Source organism: Antedon bifida, chromosome 9 (assembly GCF_963402885.1).
Source record: "Antedon bifida chromosome 9, ecAntBifi1.1, whole genome shotgun sequence".
Taxonomy (NCBI): Eukaryota; Metazoa; Echinodermata; class Crinoidea; order Comatulida; family Antedonidae; genus Antedon; species Antedon bifida.
In genome coordinates, this window is record NC_136234.1 from 15,922,881 (window position 1) to 15,941,058 (window position 18,178).

At 32.7% G+C, this 18,178-nt stretch overlaps 1 protein-coding gene and 1 long non-coding RNA gene across 3 annotated transcripts; one reads left to right on the top strand and one right to left on the bottom strand.

Annotated features, from left to right (window-relative positions):
- The first annotated feature begins 657 nt into the window (after nucleotides 1-657).
- Nucleotides 658-5,143, top strand: LOC144852182 (nucleolar and spindle-associated protein 1-like). The gene is made up of 9 exons (XM_078709929.1): nucleotides 658-818; nucleotides 1,360-1,434; nucleotides 1,565-1,645; nucleotides 1,758-2,160; nucleotides 2,445-2,638; nucleotides 2,753-2,827; nucleotides 3,248-3,527; nucleotides 3,660-3,785; nucleotides 3,968-5,143. Exons 1-9 carry the CDS (start codon nucleotides 735-737, stop codon nucleotides 4,126-4,128), a joined length of 1,479 nt encoding a protein of 492 aa, XP_078566055.1. The 5' UTR covers nucleotides 658-734; the 3' UTR covers nucleotides 4,129-5,143.
- Nucleotides 5,144-10,777: 5,634 nt separating this feature from the next.
- LOC144851720 (uncharacterized) lies at nucleotides 10,778-14,592 on the bottom strand. Of its 2 annotated transcripts, XR_013614217.1 has the most exons (3): nucleotides 14,495-14,592; nucleotides 11,810-11,835; nucleotides 10,778-11,362 (listed from the first exon to the last, which is right to left on the bottom strand). It is a non-coding gene; the product is annotated as an uncharacterized LOC144851720 (long non-coding RNA). The 2 variants fall into 2 exon arrangements; XR_013614218.1 differs by lacking the exons at nucleotides 11,810-11,835; nucleotides 14,495-14,592 and adding an exon at nucleotides 12,656-12,866.
- Between the last annotated feature and the right edge of the window lie 3,586 nt (nucleotides 14,593-18,178).

Below are 18,178 nucleotides of genomic sequence, written 5' to 3' on the forward strand. Positions count from 1 at the left end.
AAACGAACCTTAGCCTTTTTTTGACGGATGGGCTAAGCTCTTCAGTCCTCTTCTTCTTCTTGCTAGATAATCATCGTAATACATCTTTTCAAATCTATTTACTCCTCCGTCAGATTCAAACAGATGGTATTTACAAACAAAATATGCATTTAGTAAACACAAAAAAAAGTAAGTATATGTGTTATAGTAAAGTTTCTATTTCTTTGTCACTAAAATGTAACTTGAATAAAGTTTTAGAACTAAATATAATAAATGTGAACCATATAATATAATACAGATAATTACTACTGTATCATTCCTTTCGTATAACAACATGATATGAACTGTAGACCATATAAATTAGTCACTAAGAGTCGGTTTTGGTGACGTGTTAGAGTCTCGTAAAACCATGGTGGAAACAAAATTCAACCTAAACCATGGAGAAATAAGTTATTACTTATATTATTTATCCATGACAACATCAGGGAGTCGTAATTAGATGAACTCCTTTGGTAAAATCAAGAATTCTTTGGTAAATCGCAGAGCCATATATATAATCTGGTAAATCGTTTTAAATACTGCCCTCTATAGGTATTCATAGAGGGGAAGTTTAGTGGAGTTGTTAAAAAATGAACAACCAATCATATTTTAGGAGGCAAATTCGAACTCGCCGTTGTGTTACTTTTTAAGGAGCGTTTTCCGTCGTGTTTTATGTTTAAAATAAGACATAATATTAAACACTTATTCTTAGAAACATGGATAGTGATCATCTTAAATCATTGAAGTATTCGGAGTTGAGAAAATTAGCCAAGAAAAATGGGGTGAAAGCGAATTTAAAGGTATGAATAATGATTTTCCACAACAACAACAAAAGTCAGAGCTAGGCCTAGCCTAGTGGTAGGCAAGTCCAGGCTGGCCTACCAGGCTACTATTACTAGCTAGGCTACAGGCCTAGGCATAATTAAAAGCGAGGCCAGGACACCAGAGTAACTAACATAGGCATAGCTTGGCTTATAGTGTAGTAGAGTAGGCTAGGCTAGGCCAAACCGCTAGCTGGAATCGGTAGAAAGTAGGTTAGCTATCTAGGCCTAGTTAGTAGGCTAGGCTAGGTAGGGCTAACTTTAAGTTTATTTAAAATAAGCCTTTTTTATTGACTTAGTTAGGCTAGCCTCTAGGCCTAGTAGTTAGACTAATATACTAACTACCTAACTAGAGGCCTACTACTAGCTAGCCTAGGCTAGAGGAGGTTAAAAAAGGTTGGCCTACTAATCTAAGGCTAATTAAGCCATATAGCCGATAGGCCTATTTCTATACAATATATGCAACCATCTCTTGTCATGAACTGTCATCGCATATAGATAAATTTCTTCTTTTTTATAGGCAGACAAGATTATTCTCGCACTCCTTGAAAAATTTGCTGGGTCACCACCAGCAGATGAAACGGTCAAACAAAATGTAAGTTTGATAAAATAAAGTCTTTGTTTTTGTTTAATTCAAAATGTTAATGGTTATTGTAAGCAGTTAATAATAAAAATTGTTGTCAACAATGTTTTCTTTCCTAAAGTTTTTAAATTGCATTTTTTAGGAAGAAAAAACAAGCGAAAATGCAGTAAAAAGAAGGTCTCGCAAACGTGGTAGAAATGTCTCTCAGGGGAGTGAAGAAGAGGTACAGTATTTTAATTTACAGGATTGCAAACTCTTGTTTGTCATCGTAGTTGTACACTATTTGTTGTTGTCTGTCACAAATGCAAACACACTCAATTAATTTCTTTCTTTAGGTTGCAGCTAAAACAGTTGTAAAAGACTTGTTAACGCCAGTTCAAAAATCAACAGCCAAAGTTCGTCTTGTGACCCCCAGCTCTTTTATTACCCCAAAAACTGGCACCTACGTCACCCCGAGCAGCAGGGTAGTTAACATGCCAAAATCTGCAACCCCTCACCCACGGAAATCAACTGGGGCTAAAAGCAGAGTGAGTTGCATTAGTAGAAAAGCGGTGGAAAGAAACACGCCCGAGATTACTGAAAATAAAGTGAAGTCCAAATCGCGTAGAACGTCGCCTAGAATAGCCGAACAAGAGAAACAAAATGAAGAAGAAAAGAAAGTCCGTCGCTCAACATTTGAGGTTAAAAAAGATGGTACCACTACCAATGATAAAACAAAAGATAGTGAACCTGCAAACGGTATGTATGTTGTTCTAAAAGTTCTATATTTTTTGTCATTGACAATCTTTGACAATAAAACCACTATTAAGAGGACACCTTTAAGACACAACAAAGTGTCCCCTTAGTAGGGTTTTTCCTGAATAGCGATTGTGCATAGTGTTAAAATATACTTAATAGGGGTGTCGCCCAAAAGAAGAATTTCTACTATATATTATCGAACCTAAATATTACTTATTAGGCTTGCCAAGTACCATTTTAAAACAATAATATGCTTATTTATACAATATAACTTTGTACTGTAGTAATGAAACAACCAACAAACATCCCAAGATTCAGTGCGTTCCTAGCAAACAAAAAGAAAGCCACATCATCAGCAACAAAAGACTGGAGTAAACTGCACCAAAAACAGTTTGAAAAGATGGAATCAATTGATGATTATTTGGCACGAAAGCGGAAAAGGACCGAAGAGCTCAGCTCATCCGTCAAAAAGGCTAAGGTTCGTTCCAAATTATATTCATATTTTCTGTTTCATATCACTGCACAAGGAATACAATAGTGGTGAGTAGGATGACAGCAATTATTTGATTATGATGTTTTCTGTTTTGTTTAGACTTTGACAGAACGAACCAAGAGTGTTGTCTGTGCAATGCAAGCATATCATACTCCACCTGCTAGCGCAAGCAAGGTAATTGGTCTATTAATGTGTGTTTGTTAACACAGGCTACATATATCATCCTTTGATTTCCACAGTAAAGCTTGGTTCCCACTAGAATGCAACACAAGGGCGTAAGTGCAACGCAAGCAATTGAATAATCACAAGCGAAAGTTATTAATAATCCATCGCTTGTGATTGGTTACATTGCGTCGTTGCGTTGCGTCCTAGTGGGAACCAAGCTTAAAGGACATTCACAAAATAATATTGTAAAGCCCTGTCTACACTATCAAACTAGTTTGACAAAAAAAGTGTGATGTGCCTAAATATGGTAGTGATAAGCTTAAATATGGTAGTTATATGACATTTTTTTGTCACATACATTTCGATAGTGTAGACAGAGCTTTAGTGTTGTTCATTGCTATTTTAAGTTTCTGATTGTTATTCCAACAGAAATCAACAATTGCACCACCATCTTTCCAGTCCCCGAACGTGTTTGTACCTAAAGTGGTATCTACGAAAAATATGAGTGTCAAATTTGATAAGACTACTAAAACACCCTCAGTGTTTGTGTTCAAAGGGAAAGGTGGCGCCACCAAGTCTACAGTTTCCAGTGCCCGCAAGTCGACTGGAGCAAGTGCTCGTAAATCGGCTGTAGCTAGAACCAGGAAGTCACTTCTTTCTAGCGCAAGGAAGTCTGTTGGAGCAGGAGATGCTCGCAAGTCTATGGGATGTAAGTTAACAAAAGTAAAACCAATTTTTTTTAAATGATGCCACAACTAAGTTGCTATGAATGTTCATAGGCCTAATGAATTTGATTAGAATGTTATGTATGTATTAAAATGTTCGCCTTTTTATTATACAGCTGTTATGACGCCTTTTGCAGTTAAAGGAACCGGCAATATGAAGCCAAGTCCTGTGTCGGCCAAGAAGCCAATATTTGATTTAAAAGCAAGCTTAGCCAAGCCACTAAGTTACAAGCCATACAAAGGTAAATAGAAATGCCTTATATTTATCTCCATAATGGAAGAATTACCAACCAGTTATTTGGACAATTCTAAATTCTTCCACACCAATAATAAATGAAAGTTCAATGTGTTGAAATCATAGTATAAGCAAGAGATTTTTGATAGATGTCCCAAATTACATTAATTTTTTAACTCTTCTTTTTAGGCAAACTTTCTGATAACAAAAAGTTAACAAAGGAGCAGGCAAAAGAGAACCTAAAAAAACCCAAAGTGATGTCTATGGCAGAAAGAAGAGCAGCTGCTGCGAAGCAGAGAGGTCAGAGGAAGACCAAGGCTGTCAATGCTAGGAGAGGAATAGATGTCTAATTATATACTTAAGTTGTGTTCACACACTGGATTTGGTTTTGTGGTGTGCAGCAAAATTGTTTGTGTAATGTGCAGCCACCAAAACCTTTCTAAAGTATGAGGCACGGTGCTAGATGTGTTAAATATTTTAATTTTCTAAATGTCTAATATCAATTAATTGGTCAAACTTCCAGGTCATTGGTCCGACAAAGATTTTGTCCTTTTTTATGGCATACTCTGTAGATTGTTTTATACATAATACTATCTATCTTGTCATCTGCCATTTGGCAGGTCCATTTTTATACATACAGTACTCATTATATACATTACTGTACTGTATATATTTCAATAGTTTCATCAAGTTGTACATATGTATAGATATTTTTGTTTAATTTCGGTGTTTAGTTGTTTTTTGTTCATTTATATTTTGTAAAATTGGTTTGATATAATCATGCATTTGAAATGAGTAGAGTTGTATTATAAAAGGTGATCTACTTGTGTGAACTAGAAACTACATGATTTCATTCTACAAGACTTAACTTTTCAGATGTACTAATTGGTCTTTTTTTTTAAACATAAAAATTGACAATACCCCTTTTAACAACCTGTACAGATAAAAATCTGATTTTTGTAACTACAGTACTGTACTGTTTAACTTTTTAAATGTATTTTTAACTGACAGTATCTTTTATGTGACAAACACTTTGTAAATACCGTACTTTGACTTGTACAGTTGCGGATTCATTTTTTTTTATTACTGTTCCTTAGTACATAGTCTGAGATTGTTGAAACACAGCTAAAGCTCTGTCTTTATGTGACAAAAAAGTGATGTGCCCAAATATGGTAGTGGTATGACATCATCGTATCCATATATGGGCACATCCATTTTTTTGTCACATAAAGTTTGATAGTGTAAACATATCAAGAGTATTTTATGTATTACTCTTCTCTGTTGTGTAGTTTGTCAGTCAGTCAACACTTCTCATGTATAAAAAGTTGCCAAATATATGATCCTTAATGCAAAGGGTAAAACAAAGCACTTTTTGGTTTGTATTTTTTAATTGTCCCCTTTTTATTGTACCTTCTACTTATATTAATTAACAAAACACTGACATATACATTATGTAGAAATCATAAAAAATTGTACATAAAATAAACAATGTAAATTAAAATTTACAAAAAAAAATCTACATCTTGTGTAAAGTTAAATTGTAATCTGTCAAATGTTGAGGTTAGCACCATTTCATATAAAAATTACTGTTCCACAGAAAATGACGATTCAATGCATTTAAACAAATAAAATCATTTAGATAACACGCTAATACACTTTACCTCTATTATTATATCCATGCAATTTACCACTAAAATTATTAATTATAGAAATTATGTTGTACGGTCAAAAGAATAATTATTAGATTCTGAGAAAAATTGTCAGATTTTTGGTTTAAACATCAACCATACTATGCAGTAGTTGAGCACTTTTCCTTAATGGATTGACATTCTTTCTTGTATATTGTGTATAAATAGTTATAAATATTACATAAATATACTATAGTACCTTTTCAAAACTACAAAATATGTTTTACAGTAGTTGTTCTAAACACCCAAACAATACTAATTCCTATACACCTACAATACGGTAGATACAAAATGTTTTTAAAGTAAAAATTATTTGTTGGAAAATTGTGTAGAAAGACTTCAATTGAATACTGATATTACCGAAAAGCTGGTTTCCATGAATTTGAACGACGTGCACTAACAGAGTTCCATACACGATTTCAATTAGTTCCATGTGTTGTTTGTTTTCATCTCTATGGCAATCGAGGGAGGATGTGTAGAATGCCATATGCAAATATGACTTCTTATCTTGTCTATTAGTATTACTTCATATGGTTCATGCGACTGTTATTATTATATTTGGATAAGTTGGAAGAATTTATGGCATACATCAGAGTTTCTATGAAATATTGAACCTGTTCTTTCTGTGTCACTGAACATATCCCTTTAACAGCCAGATTTCTGAGAGACCATGTTCTGAGCGCATGTACGAGGCAGCTCGGCCCCTTTATGGAGAAAGTTCGCTAGGTCCTGACATCCGCCACAGCACGGTGGGAAGGCGCAAAATATTCCGTAAAGCAATCCGCAGAGAATTCCGATCGGCCAACCAAGGATCAGCAAGATGATCAACCAGACAATACTCCATAGCCAACCGCAATTTGCCATTCTGTTTGATAAGATTTAGAATTTATCTGAAAATAAAAAAAGGGAGATTTTACAAAATCTTACGGTACTGGTAATTTCTGAAATTTAAAACAGTTTTTTACTTTACCAGGTTTACCAAATTTTCACAATGTTTAAATTGTTTGAAATTCAATTTACCCTTTGTGAAAACCAACCAACCTGGTGCAAGGGATTTCTGTGCTACATTTTATTTAGGGGTCCCCCTGACTTTTCGACAACAAACCCCAGCAACTTCTTATGACCCTTTCAAAATTGCTCCTTTTTTAAACACTATTTAAAATGTAATCTTAGATATAAATCCTTATTGTAATATACCTGTTTTAGTTAAAAATCTGTCTTGGTACAAATTAGACTTCGTATTAGAACAGTGAGGCCTACTAATAGTTAAACAGTATTGTGTTAGAACTCTTAGAGCCTTGCCCAGAGGAATATACAGGAAGTCATGAGGTTGTACTGTCTACCAGCATTCCCATTAGGTCAGGAAGATTAGAATTAAATGTGTATCAATTAGTCGGATATTGGGTAGGCCTATTGGAGCTAAATGTCTTGAAAGAACCACAAGGAGTGGTATATTCCATTTCTCTTGGTCTTGGTCGTAAAGTTTTTTTATGTCTCAATGTTTTCTTTATAGCAGTTACTGGCTGTATATTTGCTATATTAATTTTACAGGCAGAGAGAATTTAAGTCTGAACCATCCAGTGATAATGATATACTGAAAATTAATTCATTAATAAATGATGAAGATGAGGAATCTTCTGAGAATGAGAAAAAAAGTCACCATAACAAAGATTCTGAGAATATTGATATGCAGAAATCCTAGCAAATATGTTTATATATACATTTTAAGACTAGCATATTTATCCATTATTTTAAAGTGAATCTTTAATACTTTTTTAATACTTAATTTTACTAATTTTAAAATAGGTTTTTCGATTATACAAATTTCCTTTCAATTTCTCTAAAACTTCACAGTATTCAGCTTTTGTGTAGGCCTCTTATTGAATGTTTTTTAACAAACCAAATATAATTTAAAGACATTTATATCTATCTCAACGGAGCTGTTGTGCTGTTTTCCAAACCAATCCTATGGTCTAACAGAAAACACTAAAATTTAATTCAGTCACATGCAAATTATGCTGGTTGAAATTGCCAAGTTATGGCAACAGATAGTAAATAGCAATTACAGGGTAAAGCATTTGTAGAAGATTTTATCTATATTTGTTTGTTTGTTATACAAATTTGATCAGAGTTGTATGTTTTAGGTGTGACCTACTTAAAGATCAACCCATATAGGATGGATGTGATGCCCTAGGGATAGATTTTATTTGGTTACATATAAGTTAATATTAAACAATTTATGGCGGGCTTCCTTTAATATCTACTGTAGCTATACGATAGTGCTTTTGTCTTTATATATAGAGAATTATTACTCCATTGCTATACAGCAGTAGAGAACATAGTAATTGTACCAGCAACACCAATAGGTTAAAATGTCAAGTGTCTTTGAGTGATCCAAAAAAGAAAACATTTTCTAAAAAGTATGTTCGTTCAAATATTTTACATCCATCTGAAAAAGCAAATATCACCTTAAAAATATTACCCAAATTTGAAGGCGGCGGTTTTGATATATAATGAAAAATAAATACGAATTCCAAAGATTTGATTCAAAATAAATAATAAAGGTACTTTATTGATAACCAGTATAACATAACATCAGTCAAAATAGTTGTAACTGATATGATCATTTGATCATATCAACGTTTATTTAATTTGATTTTTAAAAAAATGTGTTTAAAATATCATTTTTAGTTTTAATACAATAAGTACAATACATAATATTCCTGTTGATGTAGTTTAATACTGTACAATATGCCTATAATAAATAAACAAACACATGAATTGTGTTTTTAATGTAGGTTCCGCAGGTGGCATAATAGAATCTTAATCCAGGTGGTGTAATAAAATCTTAATACAGGTGGTATTGCCAATTATTCGGTTAGGTCTCCCTATTCACATAGTGGCTTCATTATTCTCATATTATCTGTCACTGTGTACGGTAATTTGATAAGCGTCTCGAGAAAATCACTGATCCCTTTGCAGACTTCAAAGCAGACGGCGAACGGAAGCAGGACGATGAACAATCCCGCGATGAAGGACGCCAACGGCCAAGCGATGAATATTAGGATCAACAGCCAGAGAATGCCGCGAATTAAACCAATTGGAGTCACAGGCATTCTTGTAGGTGTCTAGAAAAAATATACAAATATTGAAATATGAAAACAAAAAATTATATGAATGTTGGCCTACGGTATGTATTTACTATGCCCAGTAGGTACAGTAAATAGATTGGTTCGGTGGATCATAATGTAATATAGTGTTGTTCCAGATTTCTAATTCAATTCAGAGTAAAGACTTTCTAAGCTCAAGCTAAGCTATCTTGTTCACACTTAAGATAATGGAATTTTTCAATATTTACTTTAAAGTGAAATAATTTAACAGGAGTGTAAGCTACAATAAACATAGGACTGCTCATATGTCACTTATTTAGTGGGCGGCAATTATCACAAGTTTATTTTATAATTATATTTTTTATCAAGTCCTCAACCCATAACTACATTGTAAACATGTTTGTTTTAATATCTAACTAGGCTTTGTAATACCATGCCATACTCTACAGTGCATAAGTAATTTTTCTATTGAGAGCCGATAGGATATATTTCTGGAATTTATCTATGGTTGTTGATGTAGTACTAGTATTTATCCAGATCCTTTCTTAACTTAAGTCACCGGCTTGTGTGTGAACACTTAAGTTAGTGGTAGCTACAGTATCAGTGAGGATGCTGGATTGTTTAAATAGAGCTGGGGTCCAGGGCATAGAAATTGTAAAATGACATGGTGATGCTAGCCTAACCTTTGTAATTGTGAAGTGAAGCTAGGCAAGGTCAATTTAATGAAACCTGGTTATCTTTATCTAATGGTTTAGAAAAGTTTTCTAGATAAAGGCATTTAGATCCTTGGATTTACATTGTGGAACTCTGCTTAGAGCACATACAATAGGTGCATTTAATAATCTATAGTAATTTCAGGACAAATGACCTCCATGTTCACCAAGTGCCACTTTCATGAACTTTGTACAGCGTAATTGCTAATAAAAGACCATTTTATGACAATATGGGCCTTTCACTTTCTTTCTTTTCTAAATTTAGCTGTACAACAATAAATACATAATCTAACCTAATTATTTTCAGTTTTATTAGGTACCGGTACAAATTTAGCTAATAATTAAATTCAACAGGCCTAATACTATTATGCCTTATGGATTTGATGATCACAAATTTATTTAAAATTATATTTCCTAAAAGTACCATAAATCAAGGCAATCTAAGAGGACACTGAGCTTGCCTTGCCAAGATAGGAACTTGTAACAGTCCTTTGATCTTATGTCTGGCTGCGACAAATACCAAAATTACTGTATTATGTACATACTCTCCTCGGTGAGCAGTGTCTGTTAAGGGGCGTGGAACTGATCGTGTCGCAGCCACAGATAAACCCTTTGATCTCTGGAGCTCAGCATACTGTTAGATTGCCTTGCATAAATACAGCATAAACTTACCTGTTTAGTTTACCTGTTCTGCACAAATACTCAAATATGGCCTTTCCTTTACCACTGCTTTTGTGTTCTATACAATACGTTATATACTGTACAGTAGCCTATTACTGTTATACTGTATCCTATACAGAAGTATAGGCAATGCACTGTCAAACCAATACCAAGCCAAAAGGTCCAAAAGTGATATACAAAAAGTAATTTTGCAACATATGGTAAAAGAATAAAAGCAAGACAATATATTTTTTACTGGTATAATCATTTACATACTTTTTTTTTTGGTGGTGATGATGGTCTCTTTCCACGCGACAATCACAAGCTCTGATATGTGTACTGCATAGGAAGGAATCACAATGATCAATCATTTAAGTGTATTTAAGGATACATTGTTATACTTTTTATCCTTCCTGAATAGATTTTAGAGAATCTCGAGCTTCTGACATTGGCACAGATTTAAAATCCATTAATATTTAAATTTCACCACTCATGAATATGCAACATGTTGTTGGTTGTGCTTGATTAATCAACAACATTGATTGCTTCTAAAAGTTTTTTTGACTTAATTTTAAGTCTTAGATAAAGAATATCAAATGCATAATTTTTTTGGCCAGCCCAATCTTTTACTTTTTTCACAATTGGTTGTCAGACCATATTTTCAGTTGCTGTCTTTGGAAGTTCAAAAACTCTTTTCAAAGATCTATTTACCATTTGTTTTTTTAGCAAAGCATTTTTTGTTGAGGTAACAATTGGTGAAAATGATCTGCGAGTTTGTAAAAACATTTCATTATTTTGAGATTTACTGATAAACAGACTACTCTGTAGTAAAGATCAATATATATTTTCTTTTTATTAAATTAGGAAATTGTATATAATTTTAAAAATTTCATTTATACAAAATACATAATTATTAGAAAATTACATTGACAACTGAATCATAATAAACTGACTAGTACTAGTGCCCAGAGTCTCTATTATCTATAGCATACTTCAGTACACTTCAGTACCACAGCAAACTTCATGCACTCTATTCTGTTCTGTTTTCTGTATAAAATAGTGTATAATTCTAACTGTGTGCAGTGCAGTTGCAGTTCTACATTAAATAGTTCCTATTGTAAACTTTGGCATCATTTATGATTGTCCAGCATCTCTGTTTCAACTCATGAACAGACTGGCTTCTGACCCATGATTCCTTCGGCACACATCTCTGGAAGTTTGATGACTTTCTCAATAGCTTCATTGATGCCCTTACAGAAATCCATGCAGATCGCAAATGGCATGATGAAAACGTACAGCCAGGCAACGAAAAATGCAACAGGCCAGGCGAAGAAGATCAGAATAAGTATCCAGCAAATAGACCAGAGAATTCCGGTTGCGTCTGCCATAGTTGTTGCAGGCCACTGGTTTTGTCTAGAAAAGGAAATCAAAATGTAACTATTAGTTAGGAGTTATTCGATTTATTTCTTCTTTAAACTGGGTGACCTCTTCAGTGCAGACCCAGTCCAGAAGCATAACCACCCTGGGAGACAATTCTACTATTTTCAAGTTATATAGTTATAATTCTTTATTGTGCAAATGTGCAATGTATGCACACAGGACCAACATCTTTATGTCTCATCAGAAGGACAAGTAAACCTAAGGATACAAGAAATATGGCACAGACAGTTGGTCTCAAATCCATACTATCACATGCTAGTCAATATATATTATCTGCACCATACAATAACTCTCTCAAAGTCATTTTCTGGAAATTTAATGGTAGGAAGAATAAAGTTTTAAAAACTTTTGTCACTTAGTATTTTTCAGCCATATTGCTATAAATAAAATTGCTATAAATAAAGATTATATTATGTATACCTTGTTACCAGTACTGAGCCGTTTTTCTGTTACATTTACTTGTCACATATTGGTTTTTGTTGGACCATATTTTCAGTCACAGTTTTTGGAAGTTCAAAAACTCTTTTGAGCATATCAGAGATCCCTCCACAAAAGCTCATGCAGACTCCAAATGGCATAACAAGGATGTAGAGGCTAGCCACAATAAAGCCAATAGGCCAAGCAAGAAATATTAGTACAATGAACCACAAGATGGCAGAGAGAAAGCCTGCTACTCCATTGCCCATGCTGTTAATATTAGTAGGCAGCGGTTAATGCAAGAGAAGTATTGTTACTACTAGATGAAAGGCAGAAATAAAATATAAGAACGATTAAGGATCTACATAAAGGAAGAAAAAATACCATGTTAAATAGATTTATAACATAAATAAGAGAGAGTAGACCAAGTGATCGTAGCTCGTCAGATAATACTAAATGAGAGCATTTTAAAACATATCTAAAGCTCTGCCTACACTATCAACCTTTATGTGACAAAAAGTGATGTGCCCATATATGGACATGATGATGTCTTAAAATTACCATATTTGGGCGTATCACTACCATGTTTGGGCAGATCACATTTTTTTTGTCAAACAAGTTTGATAATGTAGGCAGAGCTTTAGTCGATGAGAGCAAATCCCCACATATTACCACTAATACCTGCAGTCAATAGAATTTGCACTGCTCAACAACGCCAAAGCTGTAAACAGTATTATCAAAACCACACCCATTGATAAGTAAGCAAACATAAGGCATGTTACAGCTTGTTATATTATATCATATACACATGCACTATTATACAGGTGGTATAATAAGTTGGTACTTTACCTTAGAATTCTTTCTAACTTGCTTCTTGCAGTAATTCTTAATAGAACCGGTAACTCAGACTGTCACAGTACTTTCTTTTTCACCAGGTAGGCAGGGCTCTTGTTTTTATCGGTGGTAACCAAGCGCACATAGATTCAAGCTGTGTCTTATCAAAGACCATATTTACATTAGTACAATATTTACAGGAGTTTTACGCTTCAGTGACTTTGGAGCTGGCCTGCTATTCTCGTCCTATTGTGTTGCTGTGATTGCATTTAATTCAGGAAACAGGAAAATAGTGTACTTTGTTTTTGTAAAGATTAACATGACAAGTACTCCAGCATAGAGATATTAATATCTCTATGACCCCAGTGAATCATTAATATTGCCATGATTTGAGTGTAATGTACATATTTATTTAAGAATCTATCAAACACATACACGGGCACATACAACATCAAACTTTCTTTTCAAAAATCACTAACATTTTATTACATTTAACTCAATTCATTATATTTATTTAAGAATCTATCAAACACACTACAGTATAACATACGAACCCAATTTTTGTGTCAAAAATCAACATTTTATTACATTTCAATTCATTATAAGATAAAAAATTATAATATTGAGAATTTTTACATCCTCCATCGTCACTAATACATTAATAAAGTAAGAAAAAGTGTGTTTTAAATAAATTAATGTCGCATAGAAAATTTGACAAATAATCAGCACATCAGCACTATAATTTCATTTATTACAATTTTAAACTAAAAACTATATTAGTTCTGTTGTATTCTTCTGTTTCGGTCAATGCACTGCCAATACATTGCATCATGGAGGAAAAAATATTATTTTTAATATTATTTATTTATTATTATATTTATGTATATTAATATTTTTTCCTTCATGGTTGCATGTTATAGTACATTGTTGTGCTCTTTCAAAATGATGGTTTCCTGTCCAATCTTGTTTTCAAAAGGGGTTTTATATTCACTACTTTTTAAACTGCATTACTTGGTGTAATATGTCCACTTGTTCATGTTGTTTAGGCCTGCCTTTATTGCACCTTCTTCACCCACAAACTGGTTTCTGACCCATTATTCCTTCGGCACATGTCTGTGGTAATTTAAAGACCTTTTCAAGTAATTCTCCAAAGTCCTTACAAATACTAATACACACAGCAAAGGGAAGTATGAAGACATAAAGTCCGGCAACGAAGTATGCAACAGGCCAAGCAAAGAAGATCAAAATTAACACCCAGCAAATTGACCAACATATTCCAGGGCAACCAGGAGCCATTATGATCACAGGTCAAGAGGTCATTCTAAATATAAAAATTGAAAAAGACAATTATTACATCATACATAAATAGTTTGTATTTAACTGAAAATGTGTTTTATAAAATTAAATTTACTATTTTAATTTATTTTGTAGGCATATACATCTAACTTATGCCCTTTCAACACATCCCCACAATATAGTTTGTTAGTACTGATTAAAGTTAAAATATTCTTTATTCATTATCAAATATAATATTCAACCCATGCTCTGATGCAAATTTATGAATGAGACAAAAAAAAAAGATGAATTTTTGGAAAAAAAGATGAACGAATTATGAAAAAGATGAAAAGAGTTTGTAATCTAGAGTCTTGGTTGAGAAGAAGATGCCTGAAAGTGAAATGAGAAATCAAGAGAAAATGATGCGGAAGATAGGAAAGAACAATGAAACGATCCTTGTAAGAGGGAGAAATCGGTGTAAAAAATGGATGACGTCGAACAGATGGCATGGAATTGAGCTTTTTAATTTCTGGTTCTGGCCTTATACATACATTTTACCAACCAATACTGTCGTTTTACACCAAACATTTTACTTGTCACATATATTTTTTTGTGCGACCATGTTTTCCGTCACAGTTTTTGGAAGTTCAAAGACTTTTTGAAGCATTTCAGAGATCTCTCCACAGAAGCTCATGCAGACTCCAAATGGCATCACTAAGATGTAGAGGCCAGCCACAAGAAAGCCAATTGGCCATGCAAGAAATATTAGAACAATAAACCACAGAATTGCTGATAGTATTCCGCCAATTCCGTCTCCCATCTTGAAAAATTAGTGCAGTTAAGAGGTTAAGAGAAGAAAAGGTGCAAAGACAGACAACTCAAACTGTAGAAAAAACGTAAAATTAAAGTTTATTGGAACATATTGTTGTTCAGCATTATATTACATACTTAGACGTCTTCCATTGTTTAGATAATTGATGCTATTTTATAGTGGATAAAGTGGTTATGGATAAAGAGAAAAAGAACAAGCTTCTTTTATATTGTAAAATGACACCCATTTATTTCAATAATTGTTGTCGTGATAGCAACAAATTGCATAAGGAATACTACCGATCAATATCACTGAAACCAAATCTTCCAATATTGTTTACTATAACGACAAATACAAAGATTATTGGATAGAATATCATTATTTCATAAATTTATAACAAAAGGTTCCTTCAACATATAATATCAAATATTGGTAGCATGTGTATAATTTAATGTTAATTTAATTAATTTAAAACGCCTTCCCAATACTATAATTTATTATAACAATTTATATTGTTATTGTAAATTCAAGGATATTGGTTTTTTAATAAGTCTGAAATTCATAATTATATTTCCAAATGTTTGACACTTTAAGGGATGCTTTTTAAATATCTGAAGTTCACAATTTAACATGTTAGTATAATCATCACACACCCACTGATGTTAGTACAATTTTATTGAGACAACAAGATAAGATAAAACAAACTGATACTTTGTGTGTGTGGGTTTAAATATTTACAATGTTTGCTTTAGATTTCTACAGTGCTAAAGTACAACACGTCACATATATATTAGTGACTGCTATTCATTTCAATAAAGTATTTTTATACTGTCAGTTACTGCATTAACTACATTTTATTTACTGCAGTAATGTAGAATTATTTTTATGAGGCAGCTAAATAAATATTAATTTTCCAACCAGAAATAATTGCATAAACACGTTTAAAGAGTATACAAAATGTTGAAACTGCAGTAGAATAATTTTATTGTGAATGAATAAATAATAAAAAATAAAAACTAATATTTGCCTTTTCAGAAGAGCAAATATTCTAAAAGACATTTTATGAATATTTGGTTTCACTTCCTACATTTTGTTCTGACTATACAAACTCAGTGCTTTTCTAAATCAAAAATTTTAGAAGCAAGTTTTATATATTGTCTTAAAATTTCAATTAAAAAATATAATATATATTTAGAACATTGTAGAATTCATTAACAATTAATAGTAATTTTCATTATTTATGTAAAATTGTGTTCTGTATGTGGTGTGATTACTTATTAACTTATTGACAATGTTGACGATTGACCGGTATTTATTAATGAACCAATTAAGTCAACTACATATTTTAAGTATATGCCTATCTATCAGTAAAGTTCAATGCTATAATTATTTTTATTAGAGCTCTAATAATATAAATTTAATAGTGTACTTACCGGTATTGAAAAGAACGGTTTGTCAAAAGCAGTAAATTGTATAGGCACACAGTAATAAATCGAACACTATGCTCTCTGTGCGTGTACACACTCTCTTCAGCGTTATCAGTTGTATCCAAGTGTTTAAAGCGGCTTGCAGCTGTCTCGGTAACCTTCGCGCCAGCCGATATCAAATATACTATTTACTATTGGTCACCATGCCAACCAAATTGTTTGTATCTAAAGTAAGATCCTTTGCAATTGATTGGCCTTCATTCAACGATATCTCAAGTTTCTATTGATCTTACGTTTACTAATTAGAAGTTTAGAAATGTATCCATTTAAAAGGAGGTCAGATATTGATTATTTTATTGGGAAATGGGTCACATCTGTAGAATATATATATTGTTTTTTAACGGTTTGAACCACTTCCCTTTTCCCTCCCACCTCAAATACTGGCATGTGCAATGATGCACTCTTACAATCTTTTACACTCTTTTTTATACGAATATGAAATGCACGGGTGGTAATGATTTTGCATTGACATTCATTTGATAATATAAAATGAAACTTATTATTATTATTTTGTTGTTGTTGATGGTAGGGAGGATTGTTATCGCCTATAGTTTTACTATCTATGATATCTATAAATATAATTTATAGATGTTGTGTGTTGCCTGAAAGCTCTGCTAATTTTTCTGGCTGTTTTACTTTATCGTTTTGATTATTTTATTTTGTAAGTCCATTGAGATCCAGCCCCATCCATACCCACAGCATTGTCAATATTTTCAGTAATTTGCCTTTGGATTAATAACTATAATTTATCTAACAAATATGTGCTGAAAATAAATAAATGAAGGTAGCCTGCAATATGAATAAAATTATTAGTAGATTTAGACCTGTCATCTCTAATTATAATAAGGTATTTTCATCATACCTAATAAGGGCATTCTCGGCAGGTTGAGTATCACAGCTCAATGTAAATTCCTTTTAAGTGTCCTCATACACTATTTATCCATATGGAACATTTAGAATTACTACAATTTAAAATCATTTTGCAATTTTTATAATGGATCTGTATCAAGCTCTCTGATTGGTTGATTCTTATGAATCAGATTATTAATAATTTATGCAGTGTACAAAGTGCTGGTGCATTTTCTTGTCAATATTTACACATTTTTTGTGTAAATTATTTGATTTTTGTATTATTGGAAAATGGAAATAGCACAAAAATAAATAAGTTTAAAAAATCAGTTTATAGATATATATCATACTGTATAAGAATTGGTATATCAAATATTTGTCACAGGCCTTCCCTTCATTAAACATGTTTATTTTTTTTAAAGTTAGCTATTATTTTATTATCATAATAGTAAAATAGCATTCATATATCCATAAAACGCATGATGAATCATAAGACAAAACAACAAATTTGATGTAAAAAAAGTGTGTAGTTTCTCTGTATAGTTTCTGTTTTCTTTCCTGGCCAGACTGTGACGGTGGGTTTGACCATTCGATGACCTATTTATGAAAATGTCATCTCAACCTATATACACATATACAGCTTCCAGTTGCTTTTTCGTTTATTGAATTTAACACATACACCATAGTGGTTTCTTCGCGGTAAAATTTACGATAATTACATCGTTACACCGCCCGACTACCAAATATGGAAACGAACGTGGAGGTTACTATCCTCCGTCCGCCTGCCATGCTACAGTATTTCGTAGCCGATAAGATACATCATTAAGAACATGGTGATAAACAATAACCGTATAACCCTGCTTTTAAATTATAAAACGTATTACTAGGCTTAAAAATATGTTAACAATTGTTGTATAAGTTTCAGTACTTACCCTAATATTCTTTCTCTTCGCAAGAAAGTTATTATCGATCGATTGAAAGAGCAGCTAATAATAAATGCTTGCTTGACTTGATAATCGGGGCGTTTCCAAACTTATTCCCCTGTGGAAATCGTCTGCACTGTGTAGCCTTGATTGCATCCATACGTTATGAGGAAGCAATAAACAGTTTAATTTA

Bases quoted from the DNA above. Each gene is read 5' to 3' on its own strand.
- LOC144852182 (XM_078709929.1), top strand. From the start codon at position 735: ATGGATAGTGATCATCTTAAATCATTGAAGTATTCGGAGTTGAGAAAA. The intron at 1,646-1,757 runs GTACAGTATTTT...TTCTTTCTTTAG, and splicing joins CTCAGGGGAGTGAAGAAGAG to GTTGCAGCTAAAACAGTTGT. The intron at 3,528-3,659 runs GTAAGTTAACAA...TTTATTATACAG, and splicing joins TGCTCGCAAGTCTATGGGAT to CTGTTATGACGCCTTTTGCA.